At 40.1% G+C, this 24,389-nt stretch overlaps 1 protein-coding gene across 6 annotated transcripts in view; it reads left to right on the top strand.

Annotated features, from left to right (window-relative positions):
* The window catches only part of LOC125461702 (myoferlin-like), a 204,356-nt gene that overhangs the window by 177,504 nt on the left and 2,463 nt on the right, over window positions 1-24,389 (top strand). For all 6 annotated transcript variants that reach the window (XM_059653127.1, XM_048550744.2, XM_059653126.1 and 3 more), the window contains 5 exons: window positions 2,339-2,477; window positions 3,420-3,519; window positions 10,145-10,329; window positions 11,900-12,009; window positions 13,806-13,953. In XM_059653127.1, coding sequence (XP_059509110.1) covers window positions 2,339-2,477; window positions 3,420-3,519; window positions 10,145-10,329; window positions 11,900-12,009; window positions 13,806-13,953 — 682 coding nt within the window. The remainder of the gene's footprint in view (window positions 1-2,338; window positions 2,478-3,419; window positions 3,520-10,144; window positions 10,330-11,899; window positions 12,010-13,805; window positions 13,954-24,389) is intronic.

Here is a 24,389-nt window from a genome sequence, read left to right as displayed (position 1 = left end):
TGGACATGGTAATCATTGTGAATTTAAAATTGGTTGGTACACTTTATCCATTGAGCCTGGAAATGACTGAGCAATGTTATGGCTTGAACAGCAATGTGCTCTAATCAAATTCTTCTGGCATTTTAACCCACATTTAATCTCATGTCAGTTTAATTATATTGTGCAAGTTAGAATAAATGACTATGATATGAAATGAAAAACAAAGGCATTTGCTAAGAGCTGGTTCTAAGGTTATAATGTTCAGGTATTCCTCCTTTCACCTACAAAGTTAGAATAATTCAAAATTGTAAAGAATGCTTTTATGTATGCAAATCTGCCAAATTCAGTTTGCTGTGTGTGTTTTGTAGAGCCAATCATAAAATGAGATGACTGCAGTAATGTCCACCAATTTTCCCTTCTATATGTAAGGTTGGGTAGTGGTCTCTTGCTTCAGTCGTGTAATCAAGACAAGACTATTACAGTTAGTATTGTGCGTTAACGTGCCATCATGTTGTATTACCACATTTGATCTTCAAATTATCATGCTGATTTAACACTCAAATTGTAAAAATCCTTGAATTTTTTTAAAGTATAAATTTGCAGGTAATTATTGTTCAATATAATTGTTATGGCAACCATGTGCAAACTAATGGAATGGAAAACTTTCAGTTGCTTTTGAGCAGTAGAGGTAAAACTTGAAACCGCGCATATATGCCATGCAGAGGAGCAAGAACAAATGCTGGAGTGTCAACTGAAAGAAGTGCAAACTGTTTGCTCTAGGTTAACAATGAAGGCCAATTCCAAACATCAAGATCTCAATGTACAAGATAAGCTCCAGGCTTAATTTCTAGATTGGTTATGCAAGGAACAAAATTGCAACAGCTGTTGAATATTTGGAAAAAAAGGCCAAAACTGTAAACCAGAGGTTATTCCAGGAAAGACAAATTTTCTAAATTTATCAGCTGACCACATCTGTACCCTTTTTTCTTGATTTAACTGCTTAGTTGTATAAATTATTTTTGTCTCTGAATTCTGTCAATCTTTTTTCTGTACCAGATTTTACACTCATTTGCCCTTCTTTCATTTCCTTTTATTTCCTTTATCCACAAATTCTTCGAGGGCATAAACATGCCATAAAGGGATATAGGTTAGATGACTGGGCAGGGATTGAACAAATGGAGCTTATAATAAGAAACTGTATAATTGTTTTTAGCACGAAGAATAAAGTGTGCTATCTAAATAGTGAGAAATTGCAGAACTGTGATGCAGAGGGACCTGAGTGGCCTAGTGTATAATTTACAGAAGGTTAGCATGTAGATACAGCAGGTAATGGGGAAAAGCTGATAGAACATGATCACTTTAGTGAAAGGCATTTAATGCAAATGTAAGGAGGTTATACTTCAGAAGAGCATTAGTGAAACTACTGTGTGCACTATTGGTCACCTTTATGTAAGGAAGGATGTAAATACATTAGAAGCAGTCAAGGGAACGTTTTTATTAGACTAACATTTAGAATGGGCAGCTGTGTTCTGAGGACATTTTGGACCTGCTAGGCCTTTATGTACTAGAATTTTTGAAGAGTAAGGGGTAGCTTGATTTGAAGTGCAGATCCTGAGGGGAGGATTCTTGACAGGGTTGATTTAGAAAGGATGTGCCCGCTTGAATCTTGAGCCAGGTGTCACTAGAATCTAAATGAGGTTACAGATTCTAAAACCAAGATGAAGCAAAATATTTTGAGGGTAACGAGGTCTTTGCTTCCACTGGTTTCAAGAAAATGCAAGAGTTCCAGAGTCTTTAAAATATTTGAAGATAAAGGAAAGATTTTTGATAAGCAAAAGGGTGAAAGATTTTCAGGGGGAGGTGGGACTGCACAGTGATCAGTAGTCATGACTCTATTGAATGATGGAGCAGGCTCAAGGGTCTGGATATCAACTCCTCATTAATGTGATTTTATCTGTGTTTGAGGGGATGCTCCTGTCGGAGTGTCCATCCACAGAGCGCTCATTGCAGCAAATAGCAACACTAAGCAGTTGAGATGACAGTGCCAAAAAATATCTAAGTGGACACGGTGGTGCCATGCCCCAGTCCATATATTTTAATCCTCCTTAATTATGTCATTATGTTCTGTTGTTTCTCATTTTATTTGCTTTTTGTTCCTTTTTTTGTTTTTCAAGGATTGAGGGAGAATGGGAATTTGTATTGAATGTGTATTGTTGGGAACAGAGAATCCACCATTTTTTATTCCAAATGTCCTCTGCCAAAATGTTTGGATTTACACATGACCTTTTGCCTACAGCTAATTTTTATTTGGTATACATTTTTGTTTGCAATTTAACACAATTGCTGTTGTTTTTTGCAGCTGGATGGTAGGACTTGATGAGAAGCAGAAGACTGATGTACATTACAGGTCACTCGGAGGCGAAGGGAATTTCAACTGGAGAATGGTATTCCCATTTGACTACCTCCCAGCTGAGCAGCTCTGTGTTGCATCCAAGAAGGTGCGTTTGAATGAGAAAGCAATCCATTTTGGGCAATAAATGTATGGAATCCTTGAGCATTTCTTAAACATTTAGCAATATAACTTGCAGGGTTTGACAACGACATATGCTGATTTATTCCCTGCACAGCAGTGATTAGGATAGCTAAAAGCCCAAGCCTGACTTGCAACAGGAGGTGGTTTAACTTCCTGGTAATTTGCTGTTCGGTAGAGGGCGAGCACAAAGCCAAGCCCGTGGACACGTTCTCTGGAATGCTCAGGTTCAAGTACAGTGACTGCTGAGTGCTGCTTTCCCCACAGGGTAGTTACATTTGGTTTATAACCAATCGTCCTGTTGGAAAATTTCCTGTAGGGAGGTCTATTGTCCACCGTCCTGCACCATTTCCTCTTGTTTGTAAGTGTACATTCCTCCTATTCATGTTAATAGCCATGTGTGTAATCTGTACTGTGAGGAGTTATTTATGCAGCATTCTGTGGGAATACTACTTGCATGAAGAAATGTATTCTGTTGTTAGGGCTACCACAGGTCATGTCTAACTGACCTCTTCCTTTCTTTGGATGTATAAATGCATCATTGGAATGACCTTGAAGCCTCGATACTTTTGTATTCAGTCAGCGTTCTTCCCAGCTTCTAATTTGACAGCTGGCAGTGTGTTTAAAACCAGGTGTTTAGAGCTAGGGTCAGTATGTTAGCAAAAAAAACATTCAAATTGTTTGACTACAACATTTACAAATGTAGACTAGTCTTGATGTTTCTGACAATTAATTTGTGGGCTTCAATAGACCAATTTTGAATTGGTATGTTAGTAATACCTAAGCAATTTTCTAGTCCCCTTTACGCTGAGAAAATTTAAGGCTCCATAGATGACATTCTGTAAAATGTGCAAATGTGTGGAGAAAATGTGAAATGAATCATCATGTCGGTTTACTTTTTCTATTTCAGGAAAATTTCTGGAGCCTTGACAAAACAGAATTCAGGATGCCTCCCAAATTAATTATTCAAATCTGGGACAATGATAAATTTTCCATGGATGACTATTTGGGTATGAACTTGCTTTTTGCTTCTCTCTTACCAGGTTAACTTGTTTTCCCTAACGTGAAGCGATATTATAATTGCCTCTTTGCTAATATAACAGTAAATAGGCTGTCATAAAGTTTTTTTCCAAAGGCGATTTGTTTCTTGGTGCAACAGGTAATTGCTAGTTGTGATTGGAAAGGCATTGTGTTGTTATGATCCTTGATTGGAATGTATGTCTTGTTCTTTTTAGTTGATGTAGAGACAACCTCCAAAGGGTATGTATTTATTTTATGTGCCACACTTTCTTCCAGCTGAACTCTGGTAGTATAATTTATTAATGATATTGGACACTTTATTTTACTGACTTCTGTTGAGTTTGTCACAGATGCTTAAGTTCACAGAAATTCTTAAAATACTGCTTTTGGAATAGTTAGACTAAAAAAAACTTCAACTTTGTAATAAAGTTATTACTAAAGGACAGAAAAGAACACTTATAATTTCACTTGTTCAGTGATTCGAGTGAAATGTTGACCTGGATTATTCTAGAGTCCGGATGATTCGGGAGCTGTCTTAAAATATCAGGTAAGTCTTAACCCCCTGAGATTCCCGACTCCATTCCTGGGTTTTCTGGTTTGCAACTGTGCCTATTTGAGTGCAGGTATTTACTAAAAAGCACATTCAGAGATGTTATGACCGGTCTCAGGACAGGATGGGCCTTGAACCCTGGCCCAGAGTTAGGGACACTATTGCTGTCTTAAGGGGCATAGTCTTTGAGTGCAGGTCATGAGCCTGCAGCCAGATACCTTGACCCGTCCGTCCGTCTGTCTGTCTGTCTCATAGACAGGCGTGGCCTCCCCTTGTGCAAATTTCATTTAAATCAGGCCAGCTTTTTAGAATTGTAATTTGCATCACCATTTCCAGAGGTATTGCAAATCATCGATTTGAGTGGGGATCGTTTTTGTGAAACATGAGTTCAGAAAGTTCTTCACCTACTTCCCATGCTCAACTATGTTCCTCCACCCTGTACCTCAAAATACTTTTTTTGGTGATCAAAAACCTGATTTATAGGGGAGTGTTTTTTTCAAAGGATTTCCTGAAGGAGGAAAGCAAGATACAAGGACACTATTTCAGAAACTTGAGGTTTATGTATCTAAAAGGCACCGATGGGAGAGCTGTTAAAATCGGGAATGCTTGAGCTAGATTTCAGGGTAAAAGTGAATGTTGAGCTGGAGGCAATTACACTGAAAGGGAGGGATGAAGTGATGGAGGAATTGAAAACCCACACTTCCTTAAAATGCAAATTTTGGCTGGAATTAGAGATGATACAAAATGTCACACGCAGGAGTGGTGGCTTTGATTACCTTGGACCAATGTCAACTTAAAGATGAATTTACCACTGACTGACAGGAATGAAGGGCAAGATTTCATGATTTAGACTCTGATTTTAACAAATTAAAATCACCCCTAAACATAAACTATGTTGTACATACTAAAGAGAATATACATTCATATTAACCAATGCAATCTTGATGCATGTTACAAACCTTTTTGCAGTGTAAGCCATATCAGGCAGATATGTAGCATTGCAGGAGTAGGTTAAATTCTACTCCCAGTCTCCAATGATGCTTCTCCCTGCTTTCCTAGGTTGAAACTTCCAGTGTCTTTCAAAAATTTATTCCAAGCTGCAGAATCTTCCAGATCCAATTTTCAACAGTAAGGCAAACCCTTAATAAGCAAGCACAATGCTTGCAGATGCAACAGTTCTGCAGGCCAGAGTTGCTTTCCTTCTGTAGCTGTCTGTCTGGAAAGCAGACCTCTCCCTTTTCTCTGAGATCCTCATACAACGGAAGTTTCAGTAGGGGTGAAGTTGTTTTGTGGAAATTTGTTGGTCTGAGCAGTGATTCAAATACTGCAAATGGCTGAAGGTTCATCTTGGATAGGGGGGTGGTCAAACATGACATCAGGTTTTCGAGCAGTTTAGTTTGTTATACAGTTGACTTGGAGACATGGAGCTGGTGGATAGAACAGAGTTTGGATCTGATTGCTCCAGTGTGAGTAGATGCCTTAGAACTATTATGGAATAGGTCATCTCAATGTAAGCATTTTTAGCTTAAGTTCCACATTAACTTTTAGGGTGGCTCAGTGGTTAGGAGTGCTGCCTCTCGGCACCAAGGACCTGGCTTTGATTCTGGCCTCTGTCTATCTGTATGGAATTTGCACGTTTGTTTCTGTCTGTGGGTTTCCTCTGGGTGCTCTGGTTTCCACCCACCCGCCCAAAGATGTGCAGATTAGATGGATTGGCCATGCTAAATTGCTCATAGTATCCAAGGATATTCAGGCCAGGTGGATTAGCCATGGAAAATGGGTGACAGAGATAGGGTAGGGTGATAATCTGGGTTGGATGCTGTTTGGAGGGGCAGTGTGGACTCAATGGTTTGTGTTCTGCTTCCACATTGTAGGGGTGCATAATTCTAGAACTGGCCTGTTGTATGACAATGTGGAAACAGGGCCTTTAGATCAGCTCATTCATGCTGACCAGGTTTCCTAAACGGAACTGGTCCTGTTTGACCCACTTTCCACACCTTCATAATTAATTATATACCTGTCTAAATATCTTAAATGTTTATAATTGTAGGTACCACTCTCATTTCATCTGGTAGCTTGTGCCATACACGCACCACCCTCTAGAAAATACTACCCCTCAGTATCTGGTTAAAACATTGAAAGGATTATTTAACAACAGGGAAGTCTAGGCTCAGATATATGAAAATGCAAGGAAAAGATCCGGTTCTTAAGACTGGGAATTGAAGCCACAGCTAAATAAAATCCTGTATAATCGAGAAGGGAATTCTCCCTGGTGTATGAGCACTATAGTGGGGAGTTGTTGAGATTAATGGGATTGGAGTTTACATGTGTCTTTGAAATCTTTTAAACTTGTGTCATATGTAAAGTTTTTGGGGTTTTTTTGCATGAATTAATTCAATGAATGCATCTTGTTAAAACCAAGCTTGCAGTATTTGTCTGCTTGTTTCAGTGAAAGACCACCTCACTAAATTAAAAGCTATATCAAGTCAGGAACTAACTTGTCCAGCAATAACCCCTACTGGGATCACTTCAGCAACTAGGGAATTTCAATTATCAGCTTAACTCGCAAGGTTTTGTCTGCAATGATTTGACATCAGGATGGGTCCACTTAGACCATGATATTAGTTAAGTGGCCAGAAGGAACAGGTAGTATTCTGGTGTCCAGATGCCAAAGTGGTTGTGTAGTATTGATTTACTGATTGGGGATAAATCCTGACATAAACACCGATACCCTCATCCCATGAATGAATTTTTTTTAAAAAGGGAGAACTTCTGTCAAAAGAAATCATATGACGAGCATGATCAAGTCAAGAAAATCAGTGCCATTTCTAAACTGCATTTGATATCGTGCATTAAAATGTCTTTCTGTAAATCATCCTGATGATGTACCATGTTGAACCTGCTGTTGTCCAGAGATCGTGCATTTCCAGGCTAGCTAACAGTTGTTTGTTTTGGATATAAGCAAGCTGTTGAGAGATTATTTCCTGAATATCGAATAGTGCAAGTAGTTTTTTTTTAGAAGTAAGTCTCTATCAGGTAAATTGTTAGAGTTGATTGTAAAACATGATTTTTTTTTTGCTATCATGTTAAAATCACTGACAAAGCTCTTGCCATTAAGCTGTAACTTGTATCTGTATCTCTTTACCGTATTTTGCTTTTCTTCAACAATGTATTTTGCTTGATCCTCAATTTTAGGCGATTGGTCTCCCTGCTGAAGCATCTCTTTTTAAGATGGCAGCTTGGATACTCGCCTGAAACATTGTCTGATATGAACAACATTATGCAGTGTTAGGATCTATGATATTGAGAACAACTCAGTTAATGAAATTTTAACATTGTGTTTTGATTTTAACTCAGTTTTGTTCTTGTTTCCTAAAATGTTTTGTGTATTTCTTTTTGTGGTAAATTCTAACTTAATGCCATGTCAAAAAATACACTTTTGGAGTTTCATCTACCTTCTGTCGTCCTCCTGTGATTATGTTCTAAAAACAGAACAGTATGTTTTTGTATAAGTTAAGTGCGCCCTATTATAGGAAAGATGTGGATGCTTTGGAGAGGGTTCAGAGGAGGTTTACCAGGATGCTGCCTGGACTGGAGGGCTTATCTTATGAAGAGAGGTTGACTGAGCTCGGTCTCTTTTCATTGGAGAAAAGGAGGAGGAGAGGGGACCTAATTGAGGTATACAAGATAATGAGAGGCATAGATAGAGTTGATAGCCAGAGACTATTTCCCAGGGCAGAAATGGCTAGCACAAGGGGTCGTAGTTTTAAGCTGGTTGGTGGAAAGTATAGAGGGGATGTCAGAAGCGGGTTCTTTACGCAGAGAGTTGTGAGAGCATGGAATGCGTTGCCAGCAGCAGTTGTGGAAGCAAGGTCATTGGGGTCATTTAAGAGACTGCTGGACATGCATATGGTCACAGAAATTTGAGGGTGCATACATGAGGATCAATGGTCGGCACAACATTGTGGGCTGAAGGGCCTGTTCTGTGCTGTACTGTTCTATGTTCTATGTTCTAAGTGTGTTATTGAGTCGTAATTCAAAACTGGCAATGGTTTTACACAATGCAATGAATTGCACTATAGTTATAAAGTGAAACTATGATTGCTTTATTGCATGAAGTTGTTGAACTGAATTCTATTAATTGTTGTAAAGAACAGTATATTAAGTTTCTAGTTACTCACTGGGTCTTCTTAGCCAGTGGGAATGCTGCTTAGCTTTTTCTAATTTGGCTCGGTTTTTGAAGTTGCTAACACTGATCAAATCAGTTAACTATATTGCCTCCTGTGCCAAATGACAGAGTCAGGTTTTAAAATGAGCAGTGTCTATTGTACAGGCAGTAAAGGATGTCTTGTCTGAGTTTAATCTCACTTTGTTGCCTGACTACTTAGGATATATTTGTTAATTTCCATAAATTATCATTTAAGCAACTGAACCAGTTCTGGTATCAAGAGGATTTTTTTGTCAGCCAGTCACCTATCAGAGCTTCTTTCCACAGAGAAGCTGAGACTACTATAGCAACATTCATATTTTAATGGAATCAGACATGATTGTGGGTTTCAGTTTCTCTTGAGAGATCAATTAGCCATGTTCCTTTATTATGCTGAAAAGCAAACAATGAGGCAGTGAAAAGCTGTATCCTATCTGCATTACTGAAACTGAGCCAAAACATTGCTTTCAAAGGTGTATGTATCAAACTTGGTTATAAGTTTCACTTTGTTCCCCCTTCTTTGTTTCTGTCACCTTGTTTTATTTCAATCTTGTTTCTTCTCTATCCACACAATTTTTTTCTTTTAAGTTCCATTTCAGGGCTTTATTCTTAATCTGTGCCCAGAGAAGGAAACTGTAAAATGTTTTGTAATTCAGGCTGATGGATAAACTATACTGTAAAGGAAATCCCTGATTAAAGCTTAACTTGATCTTCACTGTCTTCCCGACTTCTCCTACCGAAACATCATTGGGGACAACTCAAAGATAGGCATCAACAGCCCAGTACAGGCAAGGGTTCTTTTAATTCTGTAGTGACAGTGTTCAAAAAATGTGCCAGAGCTGGCCAGTTTGAACCTAATGCTTGGTTTCTGTACTGGTTGCTCTGATTTGAGGAAAGCCTGAGATGTTTAGGAACATCTGTGTTAACCATTGAGCTCTGATATAAGTGGGCACCTGCTTTTGATCATAGTTGAGAGAAGTAAAATCTGGCTAGGGTTCCCATCATATGACCGTTTTATTAGAAATGCTTCTGACTGGATGCAGGTTTAGCAAAGTGTATTTCTTGGCATGTGACAATGGGCAATAGACTGGTTACAGATGAAGTATTGGGCCTACCTTTTCCCACAAACTTCTGTTAACATGTGCAACTGGCCTGTTATTTTTATGTAGCTAGTTTCAAAGATCTATTGGTCCGTTTGTGATGCATGCTTTGCCTTCTCATCCTTACTGTCCAGATTGTGGGAGATATTTGTCTATTGTTGCAGTAAGGGAGCCCAAGCCCTGACTCTGGAACTGTTGCAGTAAAAATAAGTTTCTCCTTAAAAGCAGATAAAATCCTGCTGAATGGCAGCTTCTTGCTCTTACATTATCTCATGATTGACTATCAGATGATACGAAGTGCCAGAAAGGGTAGAGGTTCCCCAGGTCCAATCCAGATCATGTACCTTGTCAAATCACTGGCTAGGTAGCTACGTTGAATATGTGCTTGAAATTTGTGTGCTTAATCAGTGGAAAACTTTGAGGAAATCCATTTATCTGCTCTCTCGCACGTGTGACAGTTTTCCTTTTCAGATCAGATGACCTTGTTTTTCAGCAGGTAAAATCATTCCAGTGAAATGCCAGGCAAAACAGTGGATTGTGATGACTTAGTTATTGTCCAGTAAACTTGGCATGCTTGTTGATTATGAATAGCAGGATCAGAAAAGTAATCAGCTTGTTAGTTTAGAAGGTTGATTGTAGTCCTGTAGGACAGTGCAGCTGACTGCAACTGGTGCCAGCACCCTTGAACCTTATGATTTTGTGTTTTGATTCTTCAGTATGTCTACATAATGCTGTTCTTGTGTATCTCGGATTCTCAGGTGTCCTTGAGCTAGACCTAAATTCAACAATATGTCCAACCAAAACCTCTTCGGGATGCAGTTTGAAAATGCTACCAGATGAAAAGGGGGGAAAAGTGCCAAACATGACCTCACTTTTTGCTCAAAAATCAATGAACGGATGGTGGCCGTGTGTCCAAGAGAAAGACGGCAAGCGCATTTTGGCTGTAAGAACCTTCAAGCGTTTTCAAACTTATCTCCTCCGGTTCTTCCTTGAAATTGTGGTCCTTTCATTTGTTTGATATTCTTCACAAAACAGTACTTCTGTGAATGAGTCAAAGGTTGATCCTTAAATGCACACTTCCGTGGGGTTAGAACAGCAGTGTTGGATTATTCTTTCTACTAATGGGTTCTAGAAGGGGCTAAGATTCATTTGAAGTAAAATTCACTCATTTTAGATGTATTGCAGCCTAAAGCATCACCCCTTTTGTGGTCTGTAAACTGTTCTCAAGTTCTACTGAAATTGCATCAGAAAAGTCCAAATCAGACAGGTGCCTAAGTAAGACTTACATAGAGTTCAAGTTTGTCTTTTAAAAAAAGAAATCTGGCTCTAGAAGCTGTAGAAAACAAATGGAAGGTCAAAGACACTTGTTTGAGGTGTCATGATCTTGCGCATTTTAAAAAAAACACACACACACACCCTCAAATGGCGTCCTCTTGGATGAAGCTACATTGAGTTTTAAATCTGCCTTTTAAGATGCAGGGTGAACAATAAACACACTTTAAAAGCTTACAGATTTTTTTGCGTTGACTTAAACCATTTTACTCTCTCTATACCAACGTAGACACTGAATAGTTACGTAAGGTCTGGTCATTTTTAAAATAAGGTTACTAGTTATTGACCTGAGTACTTTGTTATAAACCCAACTAAGCTGTACACCAGGTTATCACACTTTAAGTGTGTCAGTGATTCTTTAAGTGGATCATTATACATTCTAATATATTGTCCTGAAGTGATTTTATATTCGATACATTGCTTTGAGTAAAAAATGGCAAAGAAACTCCAAACTAGTTCAGTTTGCTTGCAAATGAACTTTTTTTGACTATCTTCTTAGCCCATCCACTTCCAGTGCTGCAAAGAAACCAGACTGACGTGAAGGAGAAACTTAGTTTTCAACTACTTAATCCAACCAGTGTATAATAAACCCTCTCATTCACACTGTGTACATCATGGACTACAGAAGCAAAAATATTTCAGACAAAATGCAAATGTTTCATTGTCAGGTGCATGTCTTTCCTACAAAACAAAAATGACAGTCTTTCACTTTCTTTTGCACAAATGCAATGATTATCTGATGAATGATTCAACAGCCAGAAGCCACAATTTATTTGGTACTGTCTTTGTGCTTTTATCTAACATGCAGTTTATCACCTGTAATGAAGGAAAGCCACTTTGGAAGTATTTTAACCTGAAATAGGTAAACCTTTGTGATCTGCTAATACTTTTAAAGCAATGGTTGAATACAAAACATACACTTAGGATCAATTGTTTGGTTAATCAAATTGAGAATATCACTGAAGTAGCCTTGGCCCCAGTTCGTGGATTGCAAGCCTGTTTTAGTCGGCTTTCAAGATCCGGCTGTTGGCCTGAAAAAGGTTTGTGTAGTGTTCTGCTTTTAATAGGATCAAGTAATCCTAGAAGTCCTGTAGTCTAAGGTGACCCATCACTTTGTCTGTGACTGCCTGTTCTGGTTAGATAACTTGCTAAAAGTTATTTTTTTCCTTTTTGTTATCTAGGGTAAAGTTGAAATGACACTGGAGATTGTCACTGAACAAGAGGCTGAGCAAAGACCTGCTGGCAAAGCAAGAGATGAACCCAACATGAACCCAAAACTAGATCCTCCAAAGTAACTACTTTCCTCCCTTGATTTGTTTTTGTATATTTATGCCTTGCATTTTGAAACAGCAAGAGTCGAAGTGCTGAACATTTTAAAGCAGAAGGGTTCTTTTGTTTTGAATATTGAATGCAGGCTACTTAAACTGAAAGGGTGGATTTCATCCATTCTTACAAAGTACAGATTTTATTATCTCCTCCTATTTCATGCAGTCAGGATTTACATTCAAGTGTCCTATTAATTCAACTTTTAGATGAGGGTATTCGAGTCCTGTTGATTCAGATTATGCTTTGAAACATGGTCACGTGGAGTTTAGATTGGAGGATGTATCTACCTTTTTAAAATGTATCTATCTCTAACCTTCATCTACATGAATCTGTTGCAGGTGAATTGATGTACAGATTTACTCTTTTATCCTCGTTCTCTGTCTGCGTCCGCCACACTCGACACAATGAAAGGGCAAATTTAATTTGCAATTGACGTTTATCAAAAGCTATGTTTTTCAAACACTGGAACAAGTGTGCCATTATAAAACACAGGAAGTTTTTAGTGCTTAGATGTTTGGAAGTGTTGTGGCCACTTGCTACGTTCAGTTTATTGCACATTTGCTATCTGGTATTAAATACATCTTGTTAAAAGCTTCCCTTACCCACCCTTTTTTATGATTGCTTCAGTTTTAGGAATTTTCTTATTTCCGTAGCCCTTTGTTTTAAGTTTTTGCATTTTGAAGTTAGTGTTTCAAGTGATGCCTGCTGGTCCACGTGCAATGAATGACTTTGACTTTGACCAATACAGCAATTAGAACAACAATTGATGGAGTATTTTTCCAAAAGTGCTTGACAAGTTCCTACAAATGCTGTTAATTTCAGCACTGTTGTTGCTGGTTGAGGCAGGAACATGTTCAGGATACTGCCATGGGATTCTTTAACATCCAGTCTGATGGGGTCTTGGTTCACAACTCATCACAACAGCAGCTCAACTGATTTACTGTTGCTGAAAACTGAATCTAGTCGGCGTGTTGCAATTTGGAGTAGTTAAATCTTAACCGATTGAACCAAAACGATAACGACAAGGTGTAGAGCTGGATGAACACAGCAGGCCAAGCAGCATCCGAGGAGCAGGAAAACTGTTTCGTTCATCCAGCTCTACACCTTGTTATCTCAGAGATTCTGCAGTTCCTACTATCTCTAATATTGTGACAATGCAGTTTGTTTGCACCTCCCTGTTGTCTGCTATAGGTTAAGGTGTTTACCAGCCTCTCTTCCCACCTCTGTTCAAGCCATGCTCAGTAACTAGGAAAAATCAAAGTCTTTCCATCTTTCTCCTCTCAGGTACTGGAGGCTTCAATACTGCATTCTGAAAATGGAGATGTCCTTGGCATACATTCAAATTACTTTTTTTTTTCTTTGTTATATCTTGGCTCCAGGAGCCATTGTTTAATTATAAACTTGGCATGCCATTTTCTGTGTTCAGCCATCAGACTTTGCTCCACCCCAACTCGGATGCAGAAGTCAATAGTAATACCATCATTCCTGCCCGGTTAACTGGCAACTCTCAATGTATCGGGGTCAAAACCCAGACTGTCCTCAAAACAGCTCGGTATCGGGCCACATTGTATGCATTTATTATCTAAGCCATTGGTTAGATAAGGAACTTACTTCCCATGGTTTTTAAGAGGGATAATAAACATGCCCGTGGTTTGCTTGAGTAATGGTTTCTCAACCTTATAAATGGGTGCTTTAATGTAAACTGTGTACACTTGAACCATTAGAAAGAAAAGTTAACTAGAATTAATTCTTTACAATCAGCCGTCCAGAAACGTCTTTCCTGTGGTTCACCAGTCCTTGCAAGACGATGAAATACATCATCTGGCGCCGATTCAAATGGATCTTTCTTGGGATCATAATACTGCTGTTTGTAGTTCTGTTCCTCGGGATCTTCTTTTATTCATTGCCGGTAAGTACATTGCATGGGTCTTAATAATGCTGTTATCGGAGTGAGTACACAAGTGAACCATGGGTGCTTTTGGGGAATAAAATATGCTGAGACATTGGTAATGTTATTTTTTCAATCACTGACTTAACACTCGCAGTTTGTTTTGGCTCAGTTGCTTGAAATGCAGTCATGTTTGCCACTTTCAGTACAGAGTTTGGAGGCACAGTAAAATTCTTATTGGCTGCTGGTATCTGTTACTGAGTTCAGAATTTTGTCTAGATGTAGAAGATGGTCCTTTGAAGGTAGCTGTGCAGTAGAAGATCTTAAGTGGCGTTTTGATTTGAAGAAAATGCAAACACTAATTTAACCACCAAATTATTTTTATGAAGTAAATAAGAGCTTTCATACTTCAACATTAATCCTTTTTTAATTTCCTTTCCTCATAAACTCTTCAGTGCACAGGCTTGCACAAAATTAACTTACCCCAATAAGCTATCTACCTGTTCAACCTTTCTAAAGCTTTCAAATTTTGTTCCCCTCATGCTGTTAGTGGGTTTTTTCTTGTAACTTTTTTAGTGCAGTCAAAAATAGTAGTGGAGTTCCACAAACAAGCTTAATTTTTGTAGGGCAACTGTACTTTTACTCCCTCCCTCGCTATTAGTTACCTTCCTGTTTTTGTCTGCTGACCCTTTGACAAACAAGGCGAGTTTCTCAGCCCTCTGTTGACTAATAGGTAATCTACTTTGTGAGACAGGACATGTCTCCTTGAGATCTATTTTATGATCCAGCCATTAAACTAGAGACCTGCTGTTTGCAGGTTAACAGAGGCTTGAGACTGCAATTTGAGTTTGGAACTTCAGAATGAGAATCCAGGGCTTGACTATCATTGTTAAATGATGTTTAGTGTGGTATTGAAGCATTTTGCATTTTTTTTGAAGCGAATGTAACTTTTGTACAGATGCAATAGCGTATATATGTTGTGTACTGTCATTGTTAGGATATGCTAAATATATTTAACTGATTCTTTTTCTCATAACCTATTCATGTGCTACCAGCAATACAAGAGTTAATGTCAGTAGGCAAGTTTCACATTATCTTAGCATTTTCAATTAAATACACCAAATTGCCAGTGGCATTTAGTATAAAGTATAGCTACAATAATGTTGGACGAGCTGCAATTACATTGATTTACTCTGGACTATGTTCAGTTCATTGGGTATAAAAAAAAGAGATTGGAGTTTAAGAATTTCACTGGTGTAATAAATTCTGTATATTGCTACCATGTTAGAGCAACTAGGCTGTTAATTTAAAATTAAATAAAACCCTTCTGTCTTCCACGTTGATGGAAGACAAAAGATTATGGGAAAGTTCTTTTTGAGGTGATAGGAGGAAAAGTTCAGCAGCATCCATCATGGCCTCCAGGCCTGCTGGGATAGGAGGGAGGGACATAAAGGTGTCAACACCAGAGTTGGCTCAGTAGTAAATCACAGTTAGTGGAGCTAGCACAGGAATGGCAAACCAAAGCAGCTGCTAGTTGTGCAGTGTTGGATCTCTCAATATTGTGTTGAGAAGTTCCCTTCTCATGACCTTGCTTTCCAATGCTGTTTTTACACTGCCATCATCTCCCTTCTTAGCCTCGTGACCTTAACGTGGCTGATTTTTTTATTTTGAAGTTGCTGATTAAAGCTGAAAAACTTTAAGGACCGCAGAGCCTGGAGGCTCTAACCATTCTAATACAACCGGCTAGATTTTTCGACAGCTGTTTGATCTTTACTTCATAAGCCTGTGATGAGGTGCTCTTGCCATTATTTTTCCATGATTAAGTTTAAATTTTCTGTGTTTTCTAGCAAGACGGTAACTGCAGCTGATACTGTATCTGATTCTTTTCTTAAAACTGAAAGCAGAAATCCTTTTTCCTTGAGAATTAAATGTTTGGCTATTTGAAAACTGAAGTTTTATGTTAGCAGCCATGAGCTCCTGATTTGTGTTTCAAACTGATTTTATTTCAAAGTTTATAAACGTAATGCCCTTTGGCTTGGATCTGCTGCGCATTTGTTAGCAGACTAAAATTTAAACATTCAGCGCTTTTTTTTTGCTTTTCTTTCTTCCTGTGTTTAAGATTTCTTTCCTTTTTTAAATTGAGTCAATGGTGAGAAGGAAAACAATTGGAGATGAAGGTGTTTAGTGGAAATGTTTCAGGCAGTGGAGCCCCTTGGCACTGAGTTTACATGTTTCAGGCAGTGGAGCCCCTTGGCACTGAGTTTACATGTTTCAGGCAGTGGAGCCCCTTGGCACTGAGTTTACATGTTTCAGGCAGTGGAGCCCCTTGGCACTGAGTTTACATGTTTCAGGCAGTGGAGCCCCTTGGCACTGAGTTTACATGTTTCAGGCAGTGGAGCCCCTTGGCACTGAGTTTACATGTTTCAGGCAGTGGAGCCCCTTGGCACTGAGTTTACATGTTTCAGGCAGTGGAGCCCCTTGGCACTGAGTTTACATGTTTCAGGCAGTGGAGCCCCTTGGCACTGAGTTTACATGTTTCAGGCAGTGGAGCCCCTTGGCACTGAGTTTACATGTTTCAGGCAGTGGAGCCCCTTGGCACTGAGTTTACATGTTTCAGGCAGTGGAGCCCCTTGGCACTGAGTTTACATGTTTCAGGCAGTGGAGCCCCTTGGCACTGAGTTTACATGTTTCAGGCAGTGGAGCCCCTTGGCACTGAGTTTACATGTTTCAGGCAGTGGAGCCCCTTGGCACTGAGTTTACATGTTTCAGGCAGTGGAGCCCCTTGGCACTGAGTTTACATGTTTCAGGCAGTGGAGCCCCTTGGCACTGAGTTTACATGTTTCAGGCAGTGGAGCCCCTTGGCACTGAGTTTACATGTTTCAGGCAGTGGAGCCCCTTGGCACTGAGTTTACATGTTTCAGGCAGATGCCAGCCATTTGAAGCTGACAAGAAATTAGAGTGAGGATTATCTTGAATGTTGTTTGTACAGGCCACAAAGTCAGTCTCCTACTTAGCTGGCTTCAGGTTATGTGGTACGTTAAGTTGGTGGGGGTGGTGGAAGTAAGCTAATACATGCTCCTAACTAGTACTCATCCAAATGAGTGCATTATTAATTTCCCAATGCAATCTTGTATCTTCTTTTTACTTAAATGTACATTTCCAGAATGCAATTTTAACTAATTTAGGATAGTCTCAGATGTACAGCATGGAAACAGACTCTTCATTCCACCTGTCCATGCTGACCAGATATCCTATATAAATGTAGTCCCATTTTGCCAGCATTTGGCCCGTATCCCTCTAAACCCTTTCTGTTTACGTCCCATCCAGATGACTTTTAAATATAATTTGTACCAGGCTCCTGCACTTCCTCTGGCAGTTGGTTCTATACACTCACCACCCTCTCTGGAAAAAGCTGCCCCTTAGGTCTGTCTCTTTCTTTATTTTAAAAGAAACACTTTTACCACCTCACCTTAAAACAACGGCCTCCAATTTTAAATTCTTCTACCCTAGGTTAAATAGTCAGGTCTTTTCCCTGTCCATGCCCCTCATAATTTTAAGGTCAACCTTCAGCCTCTGCTCCAGGAAAGATAACCCCATCCTATTCAGCCTCTCCCTTTAGGTCAAACCCTCCAACCCCAGCAACATCCTTGGAAATCTTTTGAGCCCTTTCAAGTTTCACAGCATCTTTCCTACAGCAGGGAGACCAGGAGTGAATATAATACAGGCAGTTCTGCTATAACTTCATTGACATTCTGTTCTCTATGAAGCATGGATTTCAGTAATGCTAGAATACAGCCCACTTTTCATTTTACTTCCTTTCTTAAAATCAGAACTGCTGCCTCATGTCTCGATCTGCAATCAGGGCCATCTGTCATTAGCAGCAGCACCAGATTTGTCATTGGGTCAAGCAGTCATAACATCCTGCCTTTCCTTCTTTGTCTGTCATCACGTGAGCAGATGAATTAACAAGACATTGATAAATTAAAACAATAGCAATTCATCAATGCCCTACTTTTTTCTGGTTAATTCCAATGCTAAATTGTCCCCACTCTCAAGCTAAACATCAATTGTTATAAAAGACATGAACTGCATGATTTGTTTTTGGTATATTTGGTGAATTTCAAAAACATGCAAGCTAAATGACATGGCATAATTCAATTATTTTTTTCCTCTGTGGTAACTTGCGATTTACATTCTGGCTTGCCAAAAGACCAAATTTGCTCTCACCTTTTCGCAGAGAGGGAGGCACTTTCACAACACTAAAGAGCACCATCTGGTGGGGTAACTGAGAATAGTGCTGCCTATCGTTAAGATAGTCCAGCTCTTATGCTTGGGGAAGGCTCTAAGTGGCAACAGAAAAATGTCTAAAAATGAAGTTGAGTTTTTACTTGTCAAATTTCTTCTTCTCTTCCTCTAAGTTTGTAAGTGAACAAGTGTTGTACCAACCACACTTTATCAAATACAAGGGCAAGTTTAAGAATAGTTACCACAAAGTAGGTTAAATCCTGTTTCCCTGCTTCATCTAGATGTTAGACAGCCCAGGGTGTATATCTCAGCAATGGGTAGCACTGCAGCCTCTCAGCACCAGGAACCCAGGTTTAATTCTAGCCTCAGACGATTGTCTGTGTGGTTTGCAGTGTCCCAGTGTCTACATGCGTCTCCGCTGGGTGCTTCTTCAGCTTCCACCCATGGTCCAAAAATGTGTAGGTTAGGCCATGCTAAATTGTCCCTTAGTGTCCAGGGAAATGCGAGCTAGGTGGGTTAGCCAGGGGAAATGTGGGGCTATGTAATGAGGGTAGGGGACCTGGGTCTGGGTGGGATGCTGTTCAAAGTGTTGGTGCAGACTCGATGGGCCAAATGGCCTCTTTCTGCAGTGTAGAGATTCTATGATTCAATTCCCAAAGAAATGGAGAGGAAACTTTGGCCTATTCACTCTAATTTTAAGAATGTTTTTATTTAGATCGATCAGGTGATGTGTGGTCTGAGCACAGTGCAATACTTAGAGCAAAAAATTTCAAAAAAAATGGAGCTTCTTTGAAAGAAGTGCTACAGATGTAAAGCATTTGCAAAATAGACTATTACTGAGTATTCTGAATAGGCAGATCAGTGTGCGTCCACCTGGCACTGTCGTCAGTAGGGGGTGGGGATGCGTCTTTCTGGGATTGAGGGCAGTTCATCTGTAATGTGCATTAGTCTCCAACTCTTGAGCAGTATGGACAAGTGAATACTGTCTCCTCCATGTCCCATACCCGCCTCGAGACTTTGTGTAAGTACTGCAGTCAAATGTAATGTTTAATGTTCTGTTGCCTGTGAACCTGTTAGCTGTCTGTAGAATGGCTCCCCAAAGTTTAAATTGGCTGCCATCTCTCAACTGAGGTAAACTTACTATGTACATAAACCCAAAACTGTAGAATTACCATCTATAGCCAAAATAATCAGCTAAGTGCTCCGATTGTTGTCTCATTACACTTTATAAATACCCACAGTAGTGTAAGGGGGGAAAAAAAACAAATTGTGGTGATTCCTAAAGAAAAGCCACCTTCTGAATGTGAAGTTTTGCTATCAAGATGAAAGGCCAAACTGATCTCTCAGCCCAACTTGATCTGCACCATCCACGACATCCACCTATTGGATTATCCCTCTGTGGAGATCAGGTAATCAATAGGTCTTGAATGTCAAGAGTTTGACCAGACCCGCAATGCAATCCAATTAACACGTAGCTTCTGTACAAGCTTTTAGTGAACAAGATGTGTCACGGGGTGTGTGCAATTTCATGAAGTTGTGTGGCCCATTAAAATAAGGCAGTGTTTTCGGAGGATGGCCTTTGGATTTGAGATGGTTCAGTTTTCCAAGTAAAATGTTATCTTCCATCTTACTATTCTAAACGTGGTTCTCTGGTCTGACTACTGGGAGCACTTGAACTTAATACAGCAAACTAGACAAAACACTATTTTTAAATCTGGATTTTCAGGAGTTTTCCTCAGTAGATGATCTGATAGAAGTAGCACCATTCAGGAGCAGTTTATATCAAAGTGGCAGAAGCCCACCAAAATGTGAAGATTCATAAACCAGTAGAAGAAAGCTATCTGACTTCCATTTTTTTCTTTTCAATATTGTTTATAAATGCTCTTCAGAATGGGAGCAGGAGGGAAAGACCTGAGACCTAACTACACAATAACTTTTTACATTTTTTTAAAGTGCATACTTGGGATGCATTTTATTGCCTGTACCAACTTGGGCTTGAGCAGGTGAGGAGCTGTCTATAGCTAAATAGCTTGCTTAGACCATTTGAGGGGGTTGAGGCAATTCCATTATTGTGGCTCTGGAGTCACGTATATACAGGCACAGCAAGGCGTCTTCCTTGAAAGACATTGATAAATCAATGAGGTCATATGACAACTGTGCATTTTATTCCAGATGCTTTAATTAAATGTGATCGGACTAGAATGTCTCGCTGAATTCATTCTGTAATGTCCATCACACACCCGTCCTATCTGGGAAAGGTTGTACAGTTGGTGTAGCAATTTGGCCAAAATAGAATGGGTAGGAATGACCAATTACCATTATTTGAGGGTAGAAGTAATCCCATTGGTGAACACAAAGGTGCAAGCAAAATAATGAGCTTTGTTGATTTAAGAAGGGTCTGCAGCAAAACCTTGAAGCTCATTTGAAGCATATTAGCAGCCTTGCTTACTGTGTTCCACAGTTCCTCGTTAAACTACTCAAACGGAGGGATTGACTAACAATCGGGAATCATTGGTTAGTTAGAAGCATATCAGTGGGGCTCTTTGACCTCTCCAAAACAAAGATAAGTGTATCTTGGTAAACATTTGGGAATTGAGCAAGTTTAGTGATTTTAATATCAGAGCATCCTTTCCGAAAGCACCAAGCACTGAGTCCTGTCAACTCAAGAAACCAGCTATTCCATGATACAAGTCCTCCAAGATAAACTGTTCTTGTCCTCATAGAAGCTTGCCCACCTCCTTAACATCCTTTGGGGCCCCAAATATCTTCCCCACTTATTGTGTGGAAAGATTAGATTCTAAATAAGATTTAGCAGCTCACCACCACCTCAAGGAAAACTATAGACAGAAAAAATGCTAGCCAATCAGCAACACCCATGCCCCATAGATGATTTTTAAGCTAAAGAACCTCCTGAAATGTTCCCATTTGAAACATTTTGTCTATCACCACATTTTCCAACTGGAACAAATATTATAATGAGGCACTTGAGGAGCGGGTTGTGATCCAACAATGAAGAAATAAAAGGCAATCATATCTCGAAAATCACTTCCCTGACTAACATTTGGACTTAACTATTTGATGAATGAGTTAGATTCATTCTCAAACTGGCCACTAGATAGAGCTCTGTGCAGACTGGGGATGCTGTACAGATCAAGGGAAAGAATGCCAAACTGCTGTAGCCCAGTATACGATAGGAAAATCTGGTCTTGGAGCTGGAAGAACACCAGGGACATGGCAGGAGAACAAGGCTGGTGGGAGAGGAGTAATGTGAATGGAGGTATTGTGAAAGAAATCTTGATCAAGATTTTTACACATTGTAGCTCTAGTTACTTGATGGATTTCAGTGCCTTTTTTCCTCTAATCTATTTGTCCTGCTCCTCTCTTCATCCTTTCTCAATTTAAATAAAGCAGTGAGAATGCTTAAATAACAAAACCAATGTAGTGAGGCTTTTAAACTTGAAAGGGCTCAGAAAAGATGTACAAGGATATTGCCAGGATTTAGGGGATTTGAGCTTATAGGGAGAGGCTGAACAGACTGGAGCCTTTTTCCCTGGTGTGTCGGAGGCTGAGGGGCGACCGTATAGAGGCTTATAAAGTCGTGAGGGGCACGGATAGTGTGAATAGCCAAGGTCTTTCTCCCAAGATAGGTGAATCCAAAACCAGAGGGCAAAGATTTAAAATGGACAAGAGGGATAACTTTCTCGGGGATAACTTTTTCTCGGAGGGAGATGTGAATGTGGAATGAGCTGTGAAAGAAGGTGATAGAGGCGGGTATAATTACAACATTTAAAAGGCATCTGGACGACTACATGAATAGGGAGGATTTAGATGGATATGGGCCGACGCTGACAAGTGGGAGTCGGTCAGTTTTCGATCTAGTTTACATCAGTTTTTAGGGTCTGTTTCTGTGTTGTATAAATCTGACTCCGACTCCTCGATTGGAAGAAAGTATTTTGAGGTACAGTGAGTATGCTTCTTTAACAGCCTTACCATAAACACCCCAGGAGACTTCTAAAACAGTAGACCATGTGAGTTATTGGGGCCGATCACCAAACATTGTAAAGGAGAGACATGAGGTGCAAAGTCAGATTTCGGCAGGGAAGTCCAGGGTTTCTAGCTCACAGTTGAAGGCATGCCCATCGATGATGAAACAGTTGAAATCTGGAATAATCAAGAAACTAGAACTGAAGAAGCGGAGACCGTGCAGACATGTAGTTGAGGCCGAGCTGAAAACAATTTTTAAATCGTGGTACTCAACAGTGAGCTATGTAGGTCCTTGCCCTTGAGTGATGGATAAGTGATTTAATGCGAGTTGTGATGTGGCTTTGGGATTTAAATAACATGTTTCCAAAAATAAAAATGTCAGGGACCAGCCAAGACTGGATTAGAATAGTTGAGTTAATAAGGGTATGGATGAGGGCTTCTGCAGAAAATGGGCAGAAGTGGCTGACATTAGAGGTCAGAATGAGTGAGTCGTCTTGGAGATACGAATAGATCTTCGGAGACTAATTTCTGTATCAAACAGGTCACCAAGGTTGTGAACAGAGTCTGGTTCGACCTCAGTACTTGCCTAGGAGATGGACAGTGGCAATGGTTAATGGTTTCAGTCTTCCCAACAGTTGTAGACTCTTTTGCAGCAAAAGGTTTGTGTCACAATTCAGATTTTGGGCTGAGAGCTTCACGTCTGATGCAGCAAGAGCTAATGTAGGTCACTGAGCTCGGGTGGGTGGAACTTGGCACCACTTAGGATACAGGCGGGAGAATTCTAGATCAGCTCCTATAGAGGGTGGGAGAACAGCCAGGGGAGAACTGAGCCAAGACATGAAAGAGGGACAGCTAGGATATGGGCTCCTTGAAGTGCCATGGAAACTTGAGGATCTCATCTCTGTCTGCAACCTCTGGAGAAGGCTGTAAACAATGAATCGATGATTTATTGTCGTTTGTTCTCTACAATGAATACCCATAAAATAGTGAAAAGTTTCAACTGTTGCCACAATCTGGTGCCATTTTTGAATGGTTTAAGAATAAAATGATATAACTGAGTCCATCTTCATTCCACCGCCTTTGCCCTGAGTCCCAAGCCAGCTCAGCAACAACATCTGCTCCAGACCCACCAATGTGGGAGTCACCATTCTTCAGGCACTATCTTTTCTCTGGGCTTCTGCTCACTTTCAACAGAAGCCCTCATCCATACCCTTATTAACTCAACTATTCTCATCCACTCTTGGCTATTCCCTGACGTTTTTAGTAAACCTGTTATTTAAAACTCCAATGCCAGGCCCTGAGATCGACTCTCACTCACCTTGCAAGCAGGAGTCCGTGGCTGTGCTCTTCTGTCACTGCCACCTCACCAGTGGCCAGGAGCCCCTGTTGAGTTGTGGAAGTGACTGGGAATTTATTGGGCAGTGCAAAGGGAATGGCTTTAAAATTTTCTTCAGCTAAATATTGAAAAGTCAAAGTCTGTTCTGGAAGTAGATATCCAACAAACTTGTCAGACAATATTGGAAGGAAGGACTAAGAAACGCAGTGCGATTGACGCTGCCGGGGGACTGATGCCAAGAGTTGGTGGGGCGGGGCGGTGTGCTATCTCTTAGACCCGCAAAGCAACAGCCTGACACATTCGTACACAAAATTATTCATTGTAGTCAGCATCGAAGGCAGCGACACCACTGTTCCTGTGCATGTCCTGTCCCAATGGTAGGACGGTACTATCCAGTCAGCATGGAGTTGCTCTGAAAGCCCATGACATTGACCCTGCACCAGGCAAAACATTGGCAAGGAAACTACCTGTTGATTTATCTCTGAACTCCCAAGTCATTGTATATGTTGAATACCACTTCGAGGCACAGAGCCTCGAGTACAGAATGTACTCTGTGGACTTCAGTGTCCATCACCTGGAGTGGCTCAGCAACACCCCTAGTGTCTGAATTGGTTTGGTCTTATAGAGCATTGCTGCTAGACTGGGTCTGCAACAGGTGAGGAGGGAACCAACAGGACGGATAAACATGCCTGACCTTATCCCTTCAACTTATAAACTGCAAACACATCTGACCTTGACAGTAACAGTAAGAGCAACCACTGCACACTTAGAAACTATTTCCTGCTTTCACACTGGGAATGTTGTCCATCGTGTTGTGTGGCACTATCACTAAGTGGGACAGATGATGGGATTAGAATCCAGGAGGTGCTATGGACCATCAGCAACAGCCAAA

The sequence above is a fragment of the Stegostoma tigrinum genome, chromosome 20, assembly GCF_030684315.1.
Source record: "Stegostoma tigrinum isolate sSteTig4 chromosome 20, sSteTig4.hap1, whole genome shotgun sequence".
NCBI lineage: Eukaryota > Metazoa > Chordata > Chondrichthyes > Orectolobiformes > Stegostomatidae > Stegostoma > Stegostoma tigrinum.
Note: the sequence above shows the minus strand (reverse complement) of the source record. Positions and strands in the feature narration are given on the sequence as shown.